The following is a 22027-nucleotide window of genomic DNA, read 5'->3' on the forward strand; positions in this document are numbered from 1 at the left end:
TCTGTTACAGCACCTTATATGTAATTTAAATTGAGGCCCTTACAGCTACTCCAGTTGGAAACAATTGCACAGCCTGAGCCAGGGCACCGTTAGGCAATCTGAAAACGTACTTCAAAGCATGAATAATGTTAGTAGAATTTTAAGCACTTCGTAGTTTAGAGGAACTGATTAAAATCATTGATACCTCAATTAGTTTGCAATGCAAATTTGTGTTTAAATGACTTGCTAGTTGCTTCAGGCAGTGCAAGCTACTCAGCAGCGTGAGTCAATATTGATTTATATGAATTGTATGGTGTCTGCAAAAATACAGTTGGATTCCAGTCACACTGTTGTAAAACTAACCCAGTGGCATTATCAATTTGCAAATACACAGTTAAGGGAATTATTTTTAGAATATTAATACTAAGAAAACTAGATTTAGAACACCTGCAGGTGTTTATTAAATAATAAAATAGAGAGCTAAGAGCATGCAATTACTTCTTGCAATCATCTAGATGTGATGATAGTACCATGCTACAGAGGAGAGACATTTTAAAAGATGATGTTTAGTGCACTGAAGCCTATGTTCCCTTTGAGAGGTATCACAAAATGTATTGTGTGTATACATGTACTGCAGCACAGGCTGCATAAATGATGTTTTGTTTGCATTCAAAGGGTTGGGTTTGTATTGCACTTGATCTATTTTTGAGGAGGATAAAAGACTCTGTGTTACCAGGGCTCCTTCTGCATATACCCAAGTTCTGAGGACAGCAGCTTGCTGGAAGGAGGGCAGCCCCACATCTTGCAAGGGATACCACCAAACCACTCAGTTGAAGTCCTCATCAGGGTTTATGTTGTGGCAGTAAGTAGACAAATGTTCTTTTAACTTTGAAATAACTTGGATGTTTCTTTTCAACTCAGTTTACCTCCAATGTCTTTGCAGTGAAGCTTCTGAAAATCCTTATCCATGTGGCAGAATTTTTTTTGTCATATTTCAGACAATGTTTTATGTTGTAGGAATGGGCATTCTTAGTAGAAAATGTTACATGTTCCTCATGATAAATCACAAGACTACAGAATCATTGTACTTGTTCAAACTGGAAGGGCTAGAGACATAACTCACATAGTATGGGCAACCTGTTCCAGCCACATTATGCAAATGCAGTCAATTTTAATCAGTAGAGTTGTTTCAAAATGATGAACATTTAAACAACACCTCAGGAAGGGGGAAATGGGAGCATATTTTTTGAGGGCTCTGGATTGTGTATAATCATAGTGGTAGATGTTGTGAATAAGTTATGGGGTGGAGAGAGGTAGAAATATAGAGGACACGATGAGAGAGCATGACGTGAGAAGTGAAAGGGTAGAAGGAGCTGATATTTCAGAGAAACGAGAGAGTTGCAATTGATTAAGAGGGGAAGAATGGCACACAAAGAGACAATGGCCAACAAAACAGAAAAGCAGAATAGGAAGAGATTGCTTTATTTCCTGAATATAAAGACTTCCAAGCCATCTCGTAAGTACAGTCTGAAGAGTTGTTTTGCACTGTTCAAAGATCTGGACCAATGTATTTGGGAAACCTTTCCTAAATGCTACATGCACTTGTGCAGCCAGCTTCTTCCTCAGCATTCCCTCTCCTGGTTATCTCTCTTTTGCATCCTAGTGTCAGGACAGTACTACATCTGCTCCACCTTCACAAACTCACTTCTCCTCCAGATCATCTTTCCCCAGTAGCCTGCAAAGCTAAATGCTGAATTTTATATTACTTGAAGCAAGCAAAGCCCCTGTGCCTTCAGAACACTCAGGACTGGGCAGGAAACCCATGGTCCTGTGTTGTGACCATGCTGCATTTAAGCACAGTCTTTCTTCCTAACAGGCATTTAACCTCAGCCCAGCTGATCCAGATGGCAAGTCAGATCCCTACATTGTGCTGAGACTGGGCAGCACGGAAATTAAAGACAGGGAAAACTACATCCCAAAGCAGCTAAACCCAGTATTTGGAAGGTTAGTGATCACTTATTTTGTTATTCAGGAATGATTTCTGCTTTATCACTTGCCACCACTATTGCTGTTTGTTATGTGCTGATTTCTGCATGTTTGGATGTTTTGTAATTCTGATAATTTTGTAATACTAGTCAAAATGCCAAGAATTGGTATCACTCTGTATTATTATAATTATTTCATTTTCATACTAGTCAAAACACATCACAGAATGCAATCTGTGAGAGGTTTTGTAAAATGATGCACGGGAGGAAATGAGGCAACAAATGATCTCGTCTGTGCAAATTAATGCAATTGTTAAGTTTAAAGTTAAATAAATATCAGCACAGTAAATTGTGCTTTCACAATCTTTCTTGTTATTTCAGGATGAATAGAGGGCCAAATAAATCTCACAATTTTAGAACTATAACAAAAAGCCTAGTTTTTTGAGCTCATGCAGCCTTCTGAATGGGGGAGCCAGGGGCAAGCTGTCAGTAAACATCAACTTTCTATTATCAATGCTTTATGCTTATTTATATTGTTAATGCTAATAGCTGTGATTTTATTTTTTTTTTGCCAGTAAGTCACTCTGTTTTAAGAAGATTGAAAATGTTTTGAATTGGGATGGAGTTATTCTGTAAGAACATTACGACAAATAAACTGTACTCTGTTGGACTGAAAGTCTCCTGGGCTAGGGTCCTGTACACAAAAGCAGAGCTGTAAAGAAAGAAGCGTAAGGAGAAAAGACAAGAACACAGTGGTCCCTCCATAGCATGCCATCTCAGTTTCTGCAATTTAAGCTCTTCCTGAGTAGAGATTGCAACTGAACCATCATTATGATAAACTGTAAAGCACAGCCATTATAGATACGCGTAGATGGAATGGGAAACTGCCACTGTGTTTGTTGTAGACAAGATTAGGAATAGGCTGTTCATTTGGATTGTCCTTGCTGCTGCTGCCAGAGGCAAAACTGGGGTGACTGGCCAGCAACCCCCTTTGCAGCAGTAGCGTCAGTCATACTAACCACCTCTTATCATCCTAGAAGCCCTTGTCAGCATGGCACCACTGACCTCTAGCAATCTCAGACTGTTCCCAAACCTCTCTCTCCAAAAACTGCTCGGCTATTGCTACAAAATTGACTTGGGCCACTTTGAGAAAAAGAATGACACTCGTCCTTCAGGAGACAAAGCTAAGCTTTGCTTGTGCTTTGTAAAAATCTGGAGCCAGTGTGGTGCTGATGAGGACGTCCTGCCTTCTGCTAATTTGTGAAATCCCTTTAAAAATGACTTTTATGTTTTCAGCTTCCCTAAACATCTCAACGATGATTCCTATCCCTGAAAAGTGCACTGACTGAAAAAGAAGTTCTCATCTTAGCTTTTCTTGAGACTTATTTAAAGCTTTTGCCTCATCAATTTATTGGTTTCCCCCAGATCCCTATATTCAATATTTAACCTGGAGTTTTCGGAAGAAAACAGAAAAGACTCAGATGTCTCTTTTGGGGGTTCTGAAAAGCATGTGAGAACTCTTACATGCAGCTTTGTTAGCTTTGTAATTTCCATACTTCCATCTCTATTGGATTCAGGATAAATCATTGCAGCTGACCAGCTCCATCCCAGTGCTCTGTCTACTGTAGGTAGAAACAATCTTAGAATTCTACAAGGGGTGGTAGGGAAGCAGGAGAAACAAAATACTTTTGCACTGTGTGTTTCCAGTACGTTCAGGTATTTCATTGAAACAGAAAACACTACCAAAAAAAACCCCCACTGCTTATTAGATACACTGTCCACATGTTGTTTACATAGTATTCATTAACTTAGTCTTTTAGGCTTCAAAACTGATTTGACTGCATGTAGGTCTCAATTTTTGCTGCAGATCATTTGAAATCCAAGCCACGTTCCCCAAGGATTCCTTGCTCACAGTCCTGATCTACGACCATGACTTCGTGGGAACAGATGATCTCATTGGAGAGACTAAAATTGATTTGGAAAATCGGTTCTATAGCAGACATCGCGCTACCTGTGGGTTGCAAAGTCAATATGAAGTGTAAGTTCCTGTTCAGACAGCAACAGAGCACACAGTGAATGACTTGACTCAAGGAGAAGTTCCAGATGTGGCTAAATGTTTTGCTTTCTCCAGCACAAAGGTGTCACAGGAGGTATTTTAATTAAAATTCACCAAAGAGCTTAGCAGTGGCTCTGGGTAGCTGCCAGCCTCAGTAGGAAGTGAATATTTTAAAATTAACAACACTGTTTGCTCACCAAATATTTTTGGTAGTAAACAGCCTATCTATAAGATACCTACTTTTATAAACTGCCTTTGGACAGGCAAAAATGGCAAATGGAATGAAATCTGCCAGAGAAGTTACAACAGGGCTCTCTACTCTGCTCTCCATTACTGGGCTGCAACTGGAGTGATTGTAGCAAGGTCAATGGGACTGGCATGGAACTGGGGAGAGTGGGAGTGGAGCCGGGCTGCTGGCATGGCCCCTGTGACAGAGGTGAGTTGCAGGGCAGTGATGTTGAGCTCCTGGTCCCTGTCATAAGGCTGCACTCTCAAGGACTTTGTGCACAAAGATTAATTAATGCAGAGAAAGTCAAACTAAAATAACTCCATTGCCTTGGGGTGTGGCACTAACCTGGGACATGTGGGCTTAGGGTTCATCTCCTATGATTGTTTCTCTATTTTATCTACAAACAAAGTGTGGACAATGTAAAAAAGCAGTACAGGAGCACAGACCAAACCCCAAGATTTCCCTTGCCAGCTCAGTCTCCAGTGTGACGTGTTTCTTTATGTGCTTGTTCCAAGTCCTAGATAATTTTGACTTCTCGTCTGCATGTGGGAGTCGCAGAACACTTCTCCTTAAATGGAGGCAGAACGTGTAGGCTTGGATCCTTTAGGTAGAACAGAGAATGAGCTCTGGTCCTTTTCCTCTTAGGGAGCATGCCAATGCCTGGGCTACTTTATCTAAGCTGTGGGTAAGGCTGCCTCAACTTCTTCTGTGTTTTAAGAGGAAAGAGTGGTTGGCTTCAGGACCTGAGCAGACAGAGGGAGTGTCTCAAGTAGGAAATAGTGTTGGACAATTCAAAGAAAAAGTTTGGCTGAGTAGATGTCAGCGCCACTGACCATGAAGCAAATGTCTACACGGGAAGTCCTGATTTGCCAGTGCACTTTGCTGAAGGAAAACCTCACCCATTTCTCTTCACTTTCTGTTCCTTTCTTGCAGAGAAGGGTACAATGCATGGCGAGATGCAACCAAGCCAAGTGAAATCCTCACTAAGCTGTGTAAGGACTACAGAATAAGTGGACCCTTCATGCGACCAGGGGAGATACAAGTAGGAACAAAAGTCTTTAAGGGGCAGACAGTCTTCACAGAAGATGAGAATGGTAATGAAGTAGTTCATCATTCTTCAACTGCATTGTAGCCCTACCAAGAGGCTGCCCAAGCTATAGCTAAGGACCTGTTGTGCTGTGCAGTCTAAAGTCAGATTACTGGAACCTGTCTCTGCTTTGAAATACTGATACAAGTGTGGTGAGGAAGGCTATGTTTGTATTAGGTATTGTTGTTGTAGCTTAATTGTAAAGAATATGTAAGGTGAGACAATTATTGCTAATGATCTGATGTCCCCATAGTATTTGTTGGGGGATACTTTGGACTAGCTCCTGCCTGATCCCAAGGATAAGGTGCCCAGGATTGGTTGGAGTGCAGGGGACCTTCTTGTAACACGTCTTCTGGCTTAGTTTAATCTGAAAGGAGTACAGCTTGCATGCTTTGACATCCTTCCACACAGCAAATCAAAGCATGGGAAGTCAGGCAGAGTCTTTTAAAAAATGCATTCCCTGTCTCAATTAACACACTAGTCTAGACAGACCTAAGAAGTGATAAGAATGGGGAAGGGAAGTATAAAGTGTTACTCAAGGTCAAATATCTCTTTGACCACAGTTAGATTCTAGGCCACTACTGGCCAGTCCTACCTTACCGACTTGGCTTTCCTCTGTGTTGTTTTTTTTTTTCCTTTTCTTGATTATTTTCCTCCTCCTGTGTAAATGCAGGTATCTGTGGGGTCCATGAATCCAGAGGGCAGGACAGAACTTGCTTTCAGAGCTCACAGATTAAAAAGAGGTCAAAGCTACCAGGAAGTTGGGTATCCATCTCACATAGGGGTGGAGTGGAACAGAGCTGTCTGTGAAAGATGTCCCTGCCCATGGAAAGGGGGTTGGATGAGATGATTAAGGTCCCTTCCAACTTTGAAGGTCCCTTGCAACCCAAACCATTCTATGATTCAGTTTCGTACTTAAGGTAAGGAAAAGAAATGTGAGAATGGAGACTTTCAAGGGGGAAGAAAAGGAGCTGGTCTTGTAGATAGTAGTGGACACTGTGGCAGTGTAGGGAAACCTCTGCTCCATTACCTGTGTTTATTCAACATTGAGCAATTCCCCTTGGCAGCTACAAAATATAGCTCACACCTTGGGTGGAAGGCTGCTAAGGTAGCACTGTTAAAGGGAGAAGAGTTGATCCATTTTTGGTTTCTTGACCTGAGAGATATTTATGACTCCAGTATTGCTGTTTGCTTTTCTCAGTAGCAGGCAACTGATTGTGGCTACCAGCAACAGGATCTCTCATTCAAAATTCTGATTCACTACAATGAGCTTCAGGTAAATCAGCATCAGACAAGAGGATGGAAACCAGAAGCAAGGAAATATGGAACCAGATGGCAAAGTCCAAAGTACTCAAGTTTTTCAACATGTTGTAAAGAAATAATTTACAGCATACAATCTTCTGCATAATTCTTATTCAGATTGCTGTTCTGATAAGTACATCTGGGTCCTTACTTCCTGCTGGTTTGCTGTGCTGGTCTTCATTTGAATCTGTAGAGCTAACAAAGACCACGTATTTGAGCTCTAGAGGAGTACTGAAAAGGGGAAGCAGTACCATTTCCACTTCACAGGTGGATAAAATGGTACTTATGGGCCTTACATCCAGTTTTAAATTGCAAGGGAAAGAATAATTTAAGGTTACTCTAGGAGCATAGAAGTTAGATAAAACAGAGTAGAGTAGAGTAGCGTAGCGTAGAGTGGAGTAGAATACTTCAGTTGGAAGGGACCTACAACAATAATCTAGTCCAACTACCTGACCAATACTCCTAGGTAGTCTAGGACTACCTGTAGCCAATGGGCAGAAATAGGCATCTTCAGAGGGGGAAAAAAGTATTTAGAAAGGCGTCTTAGAAAGTTGTCTTAGAAAGGATATGGGTTATCATGGCGAAATCTATGTTCTTGCTGTTGAGGCTGCCTGACTGAGTAGCTCAGGCTAAAGACCTTGCTTTTAGTTGACTAAAATTAGATTAAATGCATCACATCTCAAACACATGTCAGTGTATGAGAGGGAACCAGGGCTCATAATGACAGGGTCATCCTTCCTCACTCTCTGAGCCATTAAAAAGGGTTTAATATCTACTGTTTAAATCCCAAACAAATGTTTTGTCACCTACCAGTAACTCAGAGATAGCAATACCTGTAGAAAAAGTAATAACAGTTTGCTGACACAAGAAGGTCTTAACTTTCTTCTCACTTGGGTACTTCTCTACTAATTTAGGAGATATCCCTGTTCAAAAGTCTGGGTTTCTTTTGTGTGCAGCCCACACAAAAAGGGAGGAAAAATAATCTCAAGAGTTCAAAAGGCTCTCTCTGCTTTCTGATGTCCACTCTACTTTCACTGTTAGCACTGGTCCTTGAGGTGGCATTCTCTGGGTCTCTCCTTTCCTCCAGTGGCCCAGGCTGAGCTGGTCAAGAGGTGTGATATTCTTGCTTGTGGACGTCAACCCTCTTCCCTTGAGATGTGCTTCAGTTCTCCAGGAGGGTGTTTGCTGTTGTTATCACAAGGCAAAATTAGGTATAGATACTAGTGCCTATTTACTGTCAGCTCCATCAAAATCCAAATCTCCTTGTCTTTCATGAGCAGTAAAAAAGCCTCACATTTGCAATTTTCTGTAAAAAGAGCAGTTCACAGGTTTCTTCCATCTTCCTGTTAGAAACTGCTACTGTAATTGTGAAATTATTTGCTGTGTTTTACAGATAAACTGCTGCCTAAGTGCTAATCTTCCAGTTACCTGGGTGGGTAGCCTTATTTACAAGAATTAAACGCATTCCAAGTCCCTTCGTTACTTAGCTGGGATACATAAAACCTTCCTTTTAACTCAGTCAAGTTTTTAATGACCATCTTTAATAATTAATGGAACATATTACCAAGGAGTTCAACATTATAGTTCAGCTCTCTTTGTTCTTTTTGGTTTACTCTTTCCTATAGATGAGCCAGTTGACTCGTATGAACATCTCTCATTAAAGGTTTTACGTGCTTGGGAAGAAATCCCTGGAGCTGGGTACAAACTGGTCCCAGAGCACATTGAGACTCGACCTCTCTACCATAAGGATAAGCCAGGCATGGAACAGGTATGGCAGCTCAGAGATGGTGGTGATGGTAGACCCAGGAGCAGTTTTCCTTTTCTCCAGTTATTGTGGTTTCTATTTGTACCTGCAAAATTACAGAGACAGCATCCAAGTGTGGTACCGTACATGAGATTTTGTACAGATCAACCTAGAAATTGTCACACATATATGTATACAGCCAGTTACCTAAGTACACAGTAATCACAAGAAGTGTAACTGCATATTTTCATTCTTTTAAATGCTTTAGTTTACTAAGTTAACACAAACTCTGCTTGTATTTAGACTTTCGTTCTTTTTTCTGTTCATCACGTACTGTTTTTACTGATTTTACCTTGAAGTTTCCAATGTCTGAGCTCAACTACAACTTCATTAAATTCCTAAGGGATTGATAGAATGTGTATTAAAAAATATATAGTAAATTTATAGATTAAATCATAGTTACAGGATAGTGAGCTGGTTGGTGTTTATACATGAAGCAGTGATTTTGGACAATAGAATTGCATTTAAAGACTTTTAAAGGCTCCCTAAAATAGGGTTACAGAGATGTTTATCTCTTTGTTTTCTAGGGTCGTGTACAGATGTGGGTTGACATGTTTCCTAAAGATATGCCTCTGCCAGGACCCCCAGTGGACATTTCACCAAGAAAACCCAAAGGGTAATACTCTATGCTTTCTTCCCAGCACAGTGGCATAAGTCTTCAAAGACTGATTCTTTCTCAAGTGTCTGGAAAAAACTATAAAAAGAACTATCACAACAAACTTCTGTGATCCTGAGAAAAGTTTTCTTAGGTTCACATGACTTCAAGTCAAACAAGAGCATCTAGTTTGGTCTCCTCCAGTAAACAACTCAGAGAACTGTTGGTGATTTTTTTCATTGAGGGCTATCACACATCTCTTTTAGAAATACATCCCTTTTTCATACAGATGTTGCAGATAGCTAAAGGCAAGAGTCCCTTAATAATGCTGATGTTATCATTCATGTATTGAGCTGAAAGAAGTAATTCTAGTTTCATTACCTCTTTCAGCTTGATAACTTACTTGACCCTGGTTGAGATATTTAATCTGATGCAATAGTATTACACCTAGTTGATTTCCAGCACTTCATTCAAAAATCAAGAAAAACGTAAAGCAGCAACAGACAGAAGACATAAGTTTGGAATAAGCTTCTCTCAAATTTCACACAGATACTTATCATAGAATCATCGAATCATAGAATGGTTTGGGTTGGAAGGGACCTTAAAGATCATCTAGTTCCAATGCCCCTGCCCTGGGCAGGGACACCTCCATTGGACCAAGTTGCTCAAAGCCCCATCCAACCCTGCCTTGAACACTTCCAGGGGTGGGGCATCCACAGCCTCTCTGGGCAACCTGTTCCAGTGCCTCACAGCTGTCACAGTAAAGAATTTCTTCTTTATATCTGATCTAAATGTACCCTTTTTCAGTTTAAAGTCATTACGCCCTGTCCTGCCACTACGTGTCCTTGCCAAAAGTCCTTCTCCAGCTTTCTTGTAAGTCCCCTTGAGGTACTGGAAGGCCACTATCATGTCTCCCCAGAGCTTTCTCTTCTCCAGGCTGAACAGCCCCAACTCTCTCAGCCTGTGCTCATAGCAGATGTGCTCCAGCCCTCTGCTCATCTTCCTGGTCCTCTGCTGGACTCACTCCAACAGGTCCATGTCCTTTTTATGTTGGGAGCTGGACCCAATACTCCAAGTGGGGTCTCACCAGAGCAGAACAGAGGGGCAGGATCATCTCCCTTGACCTTCTGGCTACTCTTCTTTTGATGCAGCCCAGACGAGGTTGGCTTTCTGGGCTGCAAGCGCACACTGCCGGCTTATGTTGAGCTTCTGGTCCACCAGCACTCCCAAGTCCTTCTCCTCAGGACTGCTCTCCATCCATTCTCCGCCCAGCCTGTATTTGTGCCTGGGATTGCCCAAACCCATGTGCAGGACCTTGCACTCAGCCTTGTTGAATTTTATGAGGTTGGCACAGGCCCACCTCTCCAGTCTGTCAAGATCCCTCTAGATGGCATCCCTTCCCTCCAGTGTGTCAACTGCACCACACAACTTGGTGTAATCTGTGAACTTGCTGAGAGTGCACTCTATCCCACTGTCCATGTCGCTGACAAAAATGTTAAACAGCGCTGGTCCCAATACCGTCCTCTGAGGAATGCCACTTGTCACTGGTTTCCACCTGACATTGAGCTGTTGACTGCAGTGCTTTGAGTGCAACCATGCAGCCATTTACAACACCCAGTGTAGCGTTGCAACAACATCCAGTGTAGTGTTGCTTTATATGCATTCTTGAAGCTCATTGAATGTTTGTAAATGAAACACAAAAATGAGCAACAGAGTTCTCAGTCCATCCTATATCAGCTTTATACCAATATTTTATCAAGGCCTTTCCTGAGCATTTTATGTCTGAAGCAGCATCAGGTAGTCATCCCATATTATTTATGTTTGAACAAGAAACAATGTAATAAAAGCTTCTTTCTTTTCCTTTCCTTTTACAAAAGCCAAGATTTGACAAAAATAAGAGTCTATGTAACAATGACTTTCTTCAGATCAGCACTTTCTATAAAGCTCCTTAAGAACAAGCTTTTTCCAATCTAAAAAGATTTAAAACTAATCACACCCGCAAAACCAAATTTTTTCTGTAGTCTGCAAAAGCAGGAAAAAAATGTTGTCAAACCATTAATTATGAGAAGGAAAGAAACATGCAAACATGAGTTACACTTTTTGCTAAGAAATGCATATTTGCTGCAGCAAAATAGGCTCCAGGCTCCATAAGACTTCAAACACTTTGTGGAAGTGTTTCCTGTTGACTGTCATCTTCAACTGAACAAGGCTCCGACGGAGCATTGCAAGTGAAAGTTTCTTTGGCTAGTGCAGAGGCTTCGTTTTCATGGTCGACATCTCCTTAAGAGGTCTATGACATAGGGTATCTGGTAACTTCTGGGGCAAACTCTTTCACATCTGAGATTGAGGCTCTTTCCAAGACAACACGTCATATCAGAAAAATCATATATTGGTGTTCTCAAACGTAGTTTGGTTTTTTTAAATTATTTTGCAGTTCACACAGTGACTCAAGACATACCTAAATTTTTGAGTATCGATTTTTTATGTCACCTGCAACATCTTCATTTCAGTTCAAGCTTATAGAGCTTTGGATGGCCACCATAAATGTCTGTATATAGGGAGTGGAAAGAGTGGGAAAGCTTTAATTGCTTTTACTGTTGCTTCTAAAGATGATTGCACTTGCTTAAATGAAAATATCTCTAAACAGTGCTTCTCTTCCCTTTTAATGCATTGAATTGCACTGAATATAATGTTTTTGAGCATTTCTTCTGAAAAGCACTTCCCAGGGAGCTCTAATTTTTATTAGCAAGCTTCTCAGTGTTTTCGAGACTGCTCTGATAATGTGGTTCAGATCAACTTTGTCTTGTTTCACTGCAGCGTTTTTGTGAAAAGAATTGAAAAGGAACAGACACATAAAAAGCAAGAAATTTTCCATCCCTCCAAAGCTGGCAGTGACCCCACTGTCTACAGGCATGCTCCAAGAACAGAGAGAATCCACCATCCCCAGTCTATCACTAGAGTCTTGTAAACAGAAGAGGCGAGAGAATGATGCTATTTTAAGAGTTTTGCACAAATACAACATTTCTCACTTTATAAAGGCATGATTTGATAGAGGTTTATGTTAGTGTCTGACCAGAGCTTGAGTACACACAGGCCTAGTTTCTTTTCTTTTTCAGCTATGAACTGAGAGTAATAATCTGGAATACAGAGGATGTAATTCTGGAAGATGAAAATATCTTTACAGGGCAAAAATCAAGTGACATCTATGTAAAAGGGTAAGTTCTTCAGGACTTCTTTTCAAAAGAACATGTAATATGTCATTCAAAAATCAGGTGAAAATGTGATGTTGTGTGATTATCCAACCAGCTATTTCTGTGACCTTGGTACTTTGCTCTGAATGCCTGCCCAAATTACTTATCTGTCTTACATACTGCTTCCTTTTTTTCTTCTTTTTTTCTTCTTAAAATCAAGTAACTGTAAAATGACAGTAATCATTACTTCCCACTCAGGCAGAGATCACACAAGAAGAGAACCAAGCCCACAATTTAGCAAACAGAGATCAAACACTTACAGAATTTGAACTGTAAGAGCTTACAGAGAAGTTTGACATAATGCAGAGAGGTCTGACATCGTCAAAGAAGAGGGAATTATGACCACATTGGAAACAAGAAAGCAGGTGTTTGCCAGGCTATTTCTATTGGAAATATTTTCTAACCTCATGTGGGGAGCATGTGTGAGTGAATGACCATGGCCATCCTGGGGAGAACATCGTAAGGGCACTTTCTGCTCTCCATCTCCTTCCTGCTGCGGACAAAATATCTGTCACAGCTTCACAGATGTTACTGGGATAATCAGCAAACCATATCACATAAGTAAAATGAAAAGAGAGAGAGTGAAAGGGGAGCCTGACACTCAAACAAGCTCTTTCCTGAGATTGTAGCAGGTTGCCTCTTAAAATTACTTGTCTGTTTCAGAGTACTGCTTTGCACTTTCTGCTTTGAGCAGGATTTGAATGCAGGCACCAGAAAGGGTTGGAGGGAAATTATGGCATAAGTGGCAGTAGGAAGTACTGGAAATCTCAAGTGTGATCTTAGATTTCTTGCTGTGTTTCCACTACTAGAGAGTGAGATTAATATGCCAATATGAATTGCGTCATTGTGGAGTCCTGGGAAAATCTGATTTTGTAGAGCACTAGGCATATTGAAAAATGAATTTCCGTAAAAACCTGTTTCAGTATTGCCAATGACCAACTGCAAAGAGCTGGAAGAGGGATCAATGGGAATGATGGAGCAGGGAAGGAAGAATATTTTCCACTTTGCAGGTTCTGAAAATCATGTGAACAGAATGCAAGTTCTGAAAATCACATGAACATAATAAGAAATCCAAAGTAAGCATAAGGACAGGGCAATCTGGTAGCAGCCCTCACTCCTGCGTAGGGTATATCTACATGCATTTTACCAGGGAAACTTGCATTAGTCTGACCAAGCTGCGTGGGGCACCAGGAGTGGTACCGCTCCTTTGGAGCAGGTGATATTAGCCCAGGTGAAGCACACACTAATGCAACCACATGGCCCCCAGTATCCTAGGGTTGTCCTGGGGGCAAGTGTGCTTATTGCACGCGCTGGCTGAGGCAACCTCCCCTTGCAGTCCCCTGAGAGGAGCTACTCTGAAATCACCGGTGTTCACACAGATACATCCAATAAACTATTGTGTTCAGGGCAGCCGTAGTAGAGTAGCTCTGAGAATACCAAATTAAGGAAATAAATATGAAGCCAGCCTTTGTGTTCATCTGTGCGATAACATGAGGACATCACGATGAATGCTGGAGCAATCTGATGGGGAAAGCCAGGAGTGAATAACTTTTTGCTTTTGTGCCTTAATGATGAAGACATAAATCTCATTATATTCAAAGAGTGCACATGGCACTGAGTCTGACACCAGGCATAGATTTGCACTGAGGGCAGTGCCATGCTTGGGATTGTTCCTGTTTTTTCCCAGTTCCTTTTTGAAATAATGAGGCTTGCAGGGGGAAAGCCAGTCTTTGGATGCAGCGCAAAAATGCTAATCTTTACTCAAGCTGTGATAAATTATCTTCAGAACTAAAACATACCTAGCTGGATCAGTTATCTCAGTGGAGCTCTTCAGAAAAGAAGATTATGTTTAGGGAAGTGTTGTCAGGTGTTGTGCACACTGTATCAGAAACTAAGAGGAAATCATAAGAAGAAAACAGAGAAACTTCTCCAGCCATACTTATGCCATGTTTATGCCTCTAAACAGCAACTGCAATTCAGGCTGTAATACTGAGCACTGAAATCAGTCTCGGGACATTGACACAGAATTTATTAGTGTGACATAACATGAATATGGGGTGATTAGTAGTGGATAAATGACTGATGCTGCCTTTGCCTGTCCCAAAGAAGACAGACTTCTTAGCCAGTAGCAAATGGTCAACTGATATTTTGGGGTCTAATCAAAATAGAAATCCTGGTCTCACTCTCAGCTTTTAATCATCGTCACTGGCCATTGCTGCAGCCTGTGTCATGGCTGAGAGGTGGCTAGGCCTTTTGCTGTGTGTCACAGTCCTGAACAACATGTTACCTCCTACCAATTAGGTATAACCAAATAACAACAACCACAATTCAAGCTCCTCTGGTGACAGTAGTGCTTTCCACTATGTGCTTGCCATAGGTGGATAAAGGGTCTGGAAGAGGACAAGCAGGAGACAGATGTACATTACAACTCTCTGACAGGAGAGGGCAACTTCAACTGGCGCTTTGTGTTCCCGTTCCACTATCTCCCAGCAGAGAAACAAATGGTGGTTAGTAAAAGAGAAAACATATTTTCCTTGGAAAAGACAGAGCGCAAAATACCTGCTGAGCTGGTGCTTCAGGTGTGGGACTTTGAAAGACTCTCTTCAGATGATTTCTTGGGTAAGTATGCAATGTATCTGCCTGAACTTCACCTGAGGTCTTGCCAGGTAGAGGTATATACAAACCAATGTCTGAGACCCAACTTTTGCTTGTCATTCTCTGAAGCACCATATTGCAAACTTACACATTTATTGGAGAGGGAATAGTTAAGAACTCAGATGAGATGATGCCAGGGCAAAACAAATGAATGACAGAGAGATGCTCAGCTCAGAAGCTTGGGCCCAAGCTGCTGTGTTGCTCCATATGTCTCATTTGGAAGCTGCTGTTTGAATGTCTTCATGCCTATCTGGTCTCTGAGTGTTGTCACATTACTTCTCTCTCCAGGCAGTCTTGAACTGAACCTGAATGGATTCCCTCGAGCATCAAAAACAGCCAAGAGCTGCAACCTAGGCATGGTTGTGGCAGCAAGTGAAGAAAACAAGATCTCCATATTTCAGCAGAAGCGCGTCAGAGGCTGGTGGCCTTTCATCAAGGCTGGGGAGCTCACGGTAGGCAGCTCACTACAGCTTACTACAGCTTTTCTCTGGGACTGATACTCTTTGCTGAGATCCTGAGACAGACAGATGCTAATTTTGGATATGGCATCTGAAGAACAACCACCACTGACAATCCATAGGACTCATCCAAATGCTTTAGTGGTTCCCTGTAGAATTGGTTCAGAAAATCCAAGGCAACCAGAGCACTTTGTACTTTTTCTTTGCTTTCTTCCACTGTTCATGTCCCAGTACACTGGATAGCTAGGTGTTTACAGCCAGCTTTATGTCAGCTGAGGAAATCCTGGGAGGAATTTTACCTGCTTATTTACTTCTTTACTATTTATTTCTCACTTCAACCAGGGCAAAGGAACTCATTTTGGAGTCTACCAATATTCTCCTTGTTAGTGACACATCTCAAGTAGAAAGAGCACAATCCCCTCTTCTTGTTGAAGTGTGCTCAATAAGCCAATATTTATTTTTTTAGTGGCAGGATACAATTGGTATAAAGTAATGCAAAGGACAATGATGGCTTCCCCCAAACTCTACAAGACTTGTTATGTTAGAAGTTTCCTTCTAAGAAGAATATAGTTGGTGCCACACAAATTTTCATTTACCTGAAGCCTCTAGCATAACAAGGCTTGCAGCAGGGTGTAAGTCTGACTCAGCTTTACCTAGCTATTTATTTCAGAGTTTTCTGCTGCAGCTTCTCTTCATAATGCTGTAGCGCTTTCTGTGTATAATCTGGAGCTACACTGAAATTCTCAGTGTTTAACACAACTTCTCAATTTTCCCTGTATTTAAGGCTCTTTTGTACTGTTACAGCAGTATAGAGAGCCTCGGGGTAAATGAAAAACAGCTCTGATTCTCTGTTTTCTAGGTAGAGTGCATGTACCTAGGCATGCATCTATCTTTTTGATATCCACAAAGCTGTGGGGTAGAAAAATAATGAATACATGAAATGCTATTTCTCTGTTTTCATCCGTCACAGATTTTATGAAGCTTTTTGATTTACCTGCTCTTAATTGTTACTGGAATCTTTAAATCTCTGAAATCTTCATTTTAATTTCCTTTGGCCTAAATAAATCTATAGTGGAGGTAGTACTGAATAATGTACATGGATGAACAGGGAAAAGAAAGAACCTCTGTTACCCAACACAGACAGAAGTATTGACAGAATTATTGCTGTGAGTGCAAAGGAAAAACAAATATTTAACCCATATTTAGGAAGCTCTAACTTTCATATCAGAAGTTACAGTTGATATTAAGAGTCCAAGTAGCTCAGATTATGTATTTCTACTGCAAGATGTATCAGGCATGATCTTTTATAAGCGCTAATATTTTATTGGTCACTCAACAAGTTTAATGACTTGTCACAATGAAAGCAACCAGTAAACTAGCAGTTATATTCTGTTACAACTTTTCTGAACTCTAGAAGAATGGATGCTTACGTATGATCTCTCCGATCCAGGGCAAGGTGGAAGCTGAGTTTCACTTAGTCACAGCAGAAGAAGCTGAGAAGAATCCGGTAGGCAAAGCTCGAAAGGAGCCTGAGCCCTTGGAAAAACCTAAGTGAGTAGGAACATACTAATTAAATAAGTTGGGGCAGGGGTGTTCAGCAGGAGATGGGGAAGAAGAGATCTTGCTCCCTTCCTGGCTTTTCTCCTCTTTTCTGCTGTAACCTTGAGAAGCCATTTGTCCAACTTGTGCATTGTTTGGCTGCCAGCACTTGTAGCTGGCAGCACCTTCTAGGTTAGCTGAAATGCATTCCTCTGGAAGCCCTAATAAATTGCATTGCTGCACGTTTGTCCTCAGCTAGAGTTCACACACAGGCTCATTGCATAGCTGAGCTGGCACATGATAACCTTTTACACCATCATAACTTATGCATACACCCAACACCTCAATTTGGTCACGTATAAAGATCAGATGGATTGTATTTTTTATATTAAGAGAGTAACTATAAACCATTAGTTTGTAAGTACTTTAAAGTGACTGTATGAAATCTTTCCTATGTCCAGTTTTTTTTTTTTTTAATATGACCATTAGGAGACAGAGTCTTAGTATTAAGAAAGAAGAATTTTGGATGTTAGGAAAAATTTCTTCACTGAAAGTGTTATCAAGCATTGGAACAGGCTGCCCAGGGAAGTGATTGAGTCACCATCCCTGGAGGAATTTAAAAGACATATGGATGTGGTCCTTAGGGACATGGTTTAGTGGTGGACTTGACACTGTTAGGTTAATGGTTGGACCTCATGATCTTAAGGGGGTCCTTTTCAACCTAAACGATTCTGTGACTTTAAGAATTATCTGCACACATTTAAAGATGTCTCAGTCGCTATATATCAGAGAAAAACTGACCTCTGCATACATCTAGTTATTTTTGCATAAATTAATCCCTTGCAGATAAAGCTGCATAAAACATGAAAATCAGATCATACAGGAATTATATGACTTTAACAAATTTATCTCTATTTTTTGTACTTCATAATCAGAGAGTGAAGATGCTTATTTTTCATCATAAGACTTCTTAATGAGGACATTTTAAGTGGTTTAACAAAGGCAGATGATCTAGAAGGAGCATTTTGTCTTTCAGAATTTGTCACATTAAAAAAAAATACTATCAGTGGAGACTTTTGCATTCAGAAAAAGTGTATTTCTAATCTATTTTGGCTCAAGTACTTTGTTCTGCTAAAGTAATGAGCTAAATAAAAAAAAAAAAAAGAAATTTATGTTATATTTCCTGCTACCAAAGCTTCTAAAAATCAATTGCTAATCATAATGGCAATCATTGCACATTCTGTTTAATTTTACTGGTTTTATATATAACTCAGGATAAACATGAAGAAGCAGAAACCAGCATAAATGTGGAATTGTCAATATCCCTACAAAGGCTATAAATTTAGCCTGAAAATTAGAGGCATCAGATGTTTCTTGAAAATTAGCCTTGAAAAGACTTTCATCAATCATTTCACCCAATATCTTTACCCAAGGGTGGGATGAGCTATGCCTGACAGATGTCTGTCTGAAAGATTCCCAGTAATGGAAACAAAAGCACTGTCTTACAGAGGAGAGAGGACTGGGATAGCTCTGAAACAAATGTGATAGGAAGCAATCAGCCTAGGAAGTTTTTAGAAGGAGTGTAGTGTGTAGTAGAAGGATTACATGTCCAGAAAGTTGTCAATAGGATGCACAAAGGCACTGTCTTCTTTTCCTCTCAGTTTTTTTCAGGCTCAGCCCATGCACCCCATGCAGCCTGGGGCTCCAGGCTCCCTGTGTTTTCACCTCAGGGGTATTTTATCTGCAAATGTGCTGTTGGCACAAAAGGTTGTCATTAGCCTGGCGGCCCCTTCTCTGCTGCACAGCCAGCCTCAAGGTATTTTGACTCAGGAGACACAAAACCAGAGCCTTCCTCCAGATCCTGCACGGAGTAATCAGAGAGGCTCCACATTTAGGTTTTTGTGATGAAATACACAGCCAATACATGGCTCAACACAGCTCTACTCTTAATTGAGATGTATGCCTCAATTATATTAAAATTAGAGTGGTCCTAGTCTCACTTGACATTACCTATCGCAGAAGCAAGCTATTCAGGCTCCTTTTCTAGTTGCTCCTGTACAGATGGGGTAGTCATCCCATTTACCTCACACACATATCTTAAGATGAGATTTGGGGAAAGAGGTGAATTGTCCTCCAGAAGGTCCTTCCTCTCCACACACAGACAGCCCTGGGCTGTCTTAGGTGGGCACCTAAGTTTTAAAGTTGAGAAAAATAAATCCTAAGGTTACTAAAGCAATACCAGCATGTGGATAGTAAATGCTATTTCAGCTAGACCCTCACTTACTGGAAAAAAAAATAAACTAATAGCTGAAGACATTGCATGCCTCGGTTCCATAAAGCTGGTGTTAAAGTTTACCAGTTCCGTGTCCCCAAGTGATGAAATATGTGGTTCATACATGCAGAGTAGTCAAAATCAACTGAGAGATAACAGGTGACTGTTTCTGCACTTCCAATGAGTTCTCTTCAGGAAGAAGTGGATCTCAAGGAGCTTTGTGTCAGGACCTCCATATCTTTATGCCAGCACTGTAGGTTCACTTTTTTTTTTGCTAATCATGTAGGCTCACACAGAGAGGCAGAGAAATTTTCAGATTGCTTTGCCTAATTAAGTTTTTAAATTAAGAAACAAAATAATTTCAGAACCAAAATTATTTTCGAGGAGCTACTAGACAGTAGCAGGCTCTTTAATTTACCAGAGCAAAGTGGACAAAGATTAAATGCCTGAGAACTAAAGGGACACATGCAAATGAGAAATAAGGTGCAGAGAGTATAATTTCCCTCTGGCCAAAGCACCATGAGGTTATCCATCTCTTCATCTCTGCTGATCAAGATAGGATGCAGTCTATTATAACAAATACACTGCTATAACTGGTACTGAATTCTATTGCCTACATTGCAAATAAAACAAATTAAATGAGCAAGAGTCACTTTTGCCCCCTGTCTTTAAAGGTTATGAAAAGCCTGGAAGTAGTTGGAACGTGCAGACTAATGGTTTTATTGCTCAAGTCTGTGACTCAGTAAGTTTTAATCTTTAGAGTATCAATTTTTTAATGATTCCTTTTAACCTGGAGGGCATACTTGTTGTTTTATTTCTGAGTCACTTCCAGCTCAGTATAAAACAGTCTTTAATTAAAAGATATTCAGTTGGCCTTTTAGATTTACAGACTTTCTGTCACATTTCCATTCACTTCTACATGCTGAATGCTGAATTCTCCAGATGACTAAGACATTGCTTAAATTCCTTAAACAGCTTTCTGCAGCGAGACATGGCTGTTGCTTTTTGTGACCCTCAGTCGTAATTTCATTCTCCTTACCACCTGCACAATTACAGTGGTATCGGATAAGAAAGACAACCTGCACCCAGTTTTGCAGGTGTTAATGTTGCTCCACACTACCGTACTCGTCTGATCATCCCATCGTACAAAGCTGACAGGTGAGCTGCCCAGCTCATCTCAGGGGCTGGGCTGTCAAAGTCAGAGGCGTAGTGACCTCCCAAGCTGGGCAGCATACCAGAGGAGAGACTGCACCAACATTTTTCCTAAGGAGAACATTGTTCTCCTCTCTGTGTGCAGCCAGCTTTGCTGTACAGTGTGAATAAACTCCTGTTTATGGAGAATATGACATGGGGCAACATTTAGAAAAAAACTTAAGACTGTGGAGTGCATATTCTCCACCAGAAGAAGAAGGCTTTTCTTTACATACCCAGGAAAACTACCTAGATTTTGGGCTTTATCTCATCTCCTGTTTTCAGGAGGTCTGTTTTAAATTTCCTTCTGAAAATATGCCACTTTGGGCTGTATGCCAGGCCTGAGCTGGCTCTGTTATGGCACCGTGACTATCACTGTGCAATCATATTTTTTTTTGTAGTGGCTCATTACTTCTTTTGCAAGGCTAAATTCCTTGCAATGATTAGAAAGCTTTTGTACTCATGTTCAAGATGTCTGCATTTCTTCTATAGAATTTACCATGATCTTGTCGGTAATTTTAAACCCTGTATCTTTCCTTAAATTAGATTAGAAATGAAGTGTGAACTGGAATTTTGTTCCCAGTGGTGCGTGGAGCTTGGGCTTTGGGGTGTATGGAAAAAGAGTGACCCAATAGTATGTGAAACTCATGGAAGTTCCCTCTAGACTCTTTAGTGGGTTCCCAGGAGTTAAGGTCCTTTTTAGATTCAAACATATATGTTGCAGTGTGGTAGCTTTGGAAATAGCTGGATCTGCCTTTACAAAAGTTTTTATCTTTTTCTTTCTTCTCCTTTAGCCGACCAGACACATCCTTCTCTTGGTTTGTAAATCCTTTCAAGTGCTTATATCACCTGATCTGGAGAAATTACAAGAAGTACATCATCATTGGCATAATTCTGCTTATTCTCGTTATCTTCCTGGTGCTCTTCATCTACACGCTGCCAGGTGCGATCAGTAATAGGATAGTGGTAGGATGAGTGTAGGTTATGGCTTTCATTGTAACCAATCATATACAAACACTTCAGTTAAAAATAAAAGCCAGACATACAGAATTAATCAACCTGAAACACATCTCATTCCTTGAAAAAAAAACAAACCCCATAACTATTCATATCAGAAACTGAAGCTCTCTCGGAATATTTTAGCATTTTCTTTGGCTCCTCATTCAGACCCAACCTTAGTGAACATTGCAATTAACATACTGCTGCAGCTTTATTGACAATGAAGGTTTGATTCCACACCTAAAATTCTTAATGCTGTGCAGAAACTGATTTATCAGTCAAGTATTATCACAGACAAATGATTGCATATTAAGAGTAAAATCTGTACACAAAGATAAATGTATTGTCCAGACTTCACATAGTTTTGTAATTATTTGAACTGTTTTTCAATGACCTTATAATGGCATGATTATTTTGACGTAAAAAGTTTATTAAATAAATAAAAGGCTTATTAAAAAAATATTCTATGTTAATTTGTCTCATTTGGTGTCATGTGCAGAATTCATCCTGCACCTCTCAGTAGGAGCTCTGTGGTCTATAAGGCATCTCACACACTTCTAAATGAGGTAAGTTTTGGTGGCAGGGACACGTAGAAGCAGAGATGGAAAAAACTTTTTCTAGCTGC

The 22027-nt window shown here is 40.5% G+C and overlaps 1 protein-coding gene across 2 annotated transcripts in view; it reads left to right on the forward strand.

Moving 5' to 3' along the window:
* The window catches only part of FER1L6 (fer-1 like family member 6), a 76583-nt gene extending 55205 nt beyond the window's left edge, over window positions 1-21378 (forward strand). For both annotated transcript variants that reach the window (XM_086741239.1, XM_086741238.1), the window contains 11 exons: window positions 716-841; window positions 1856-1983; window positions 3832-4002; window positions 5183-5343; window positions 8264-8406; window positions 8970-9058; window positions 12154-12252; window positions 14666-14907; window positions 15232-15395; window positions 16852-16952; window positions 21198-21378. In XM_086741239.1, coding sequence (XP_086597365.1) covers window positions 716-841; window positions 1856-1983; window positions 3832-4002; window positions 5183-5343; window positions 8264-8406; window positions 8970-9058; window positions 12154-12252; window positions 14666-14907; window positions 15232-15395; window positions 16852-16952; window positions 21198-21378 — 1605 coding nt within the window. The remainder of the gene's footprint in view (window positions 1-715; window positions 842-1855; window positions 1984-3831; window positions 4003-5182; window positions 5344-8263; window positions 8407-8969; window positions 9059-12153; window positions 12253-14665; window positions 14908-15231; window positions 15396-16851; window positions 16953-21197) is intronic.
* Window positions 21379-22027: the final 649 nt, after the last annotated feature.

The sequence above is a fragment of the Chlamydotis macqueenii genome, chromosome 2, assembly GCF_036417535.1.
Source record: "Chlamydotis macqueenii isolate bChlMac1 chromosome 2, bChlMac1.mat, whole genome shotgun sequence".
NCBI lineage: Eukaryota > Metazoa > Chordata > Aves > Otidiformes > Otididae > Chlamydotis > Chlamydotis macqueenii.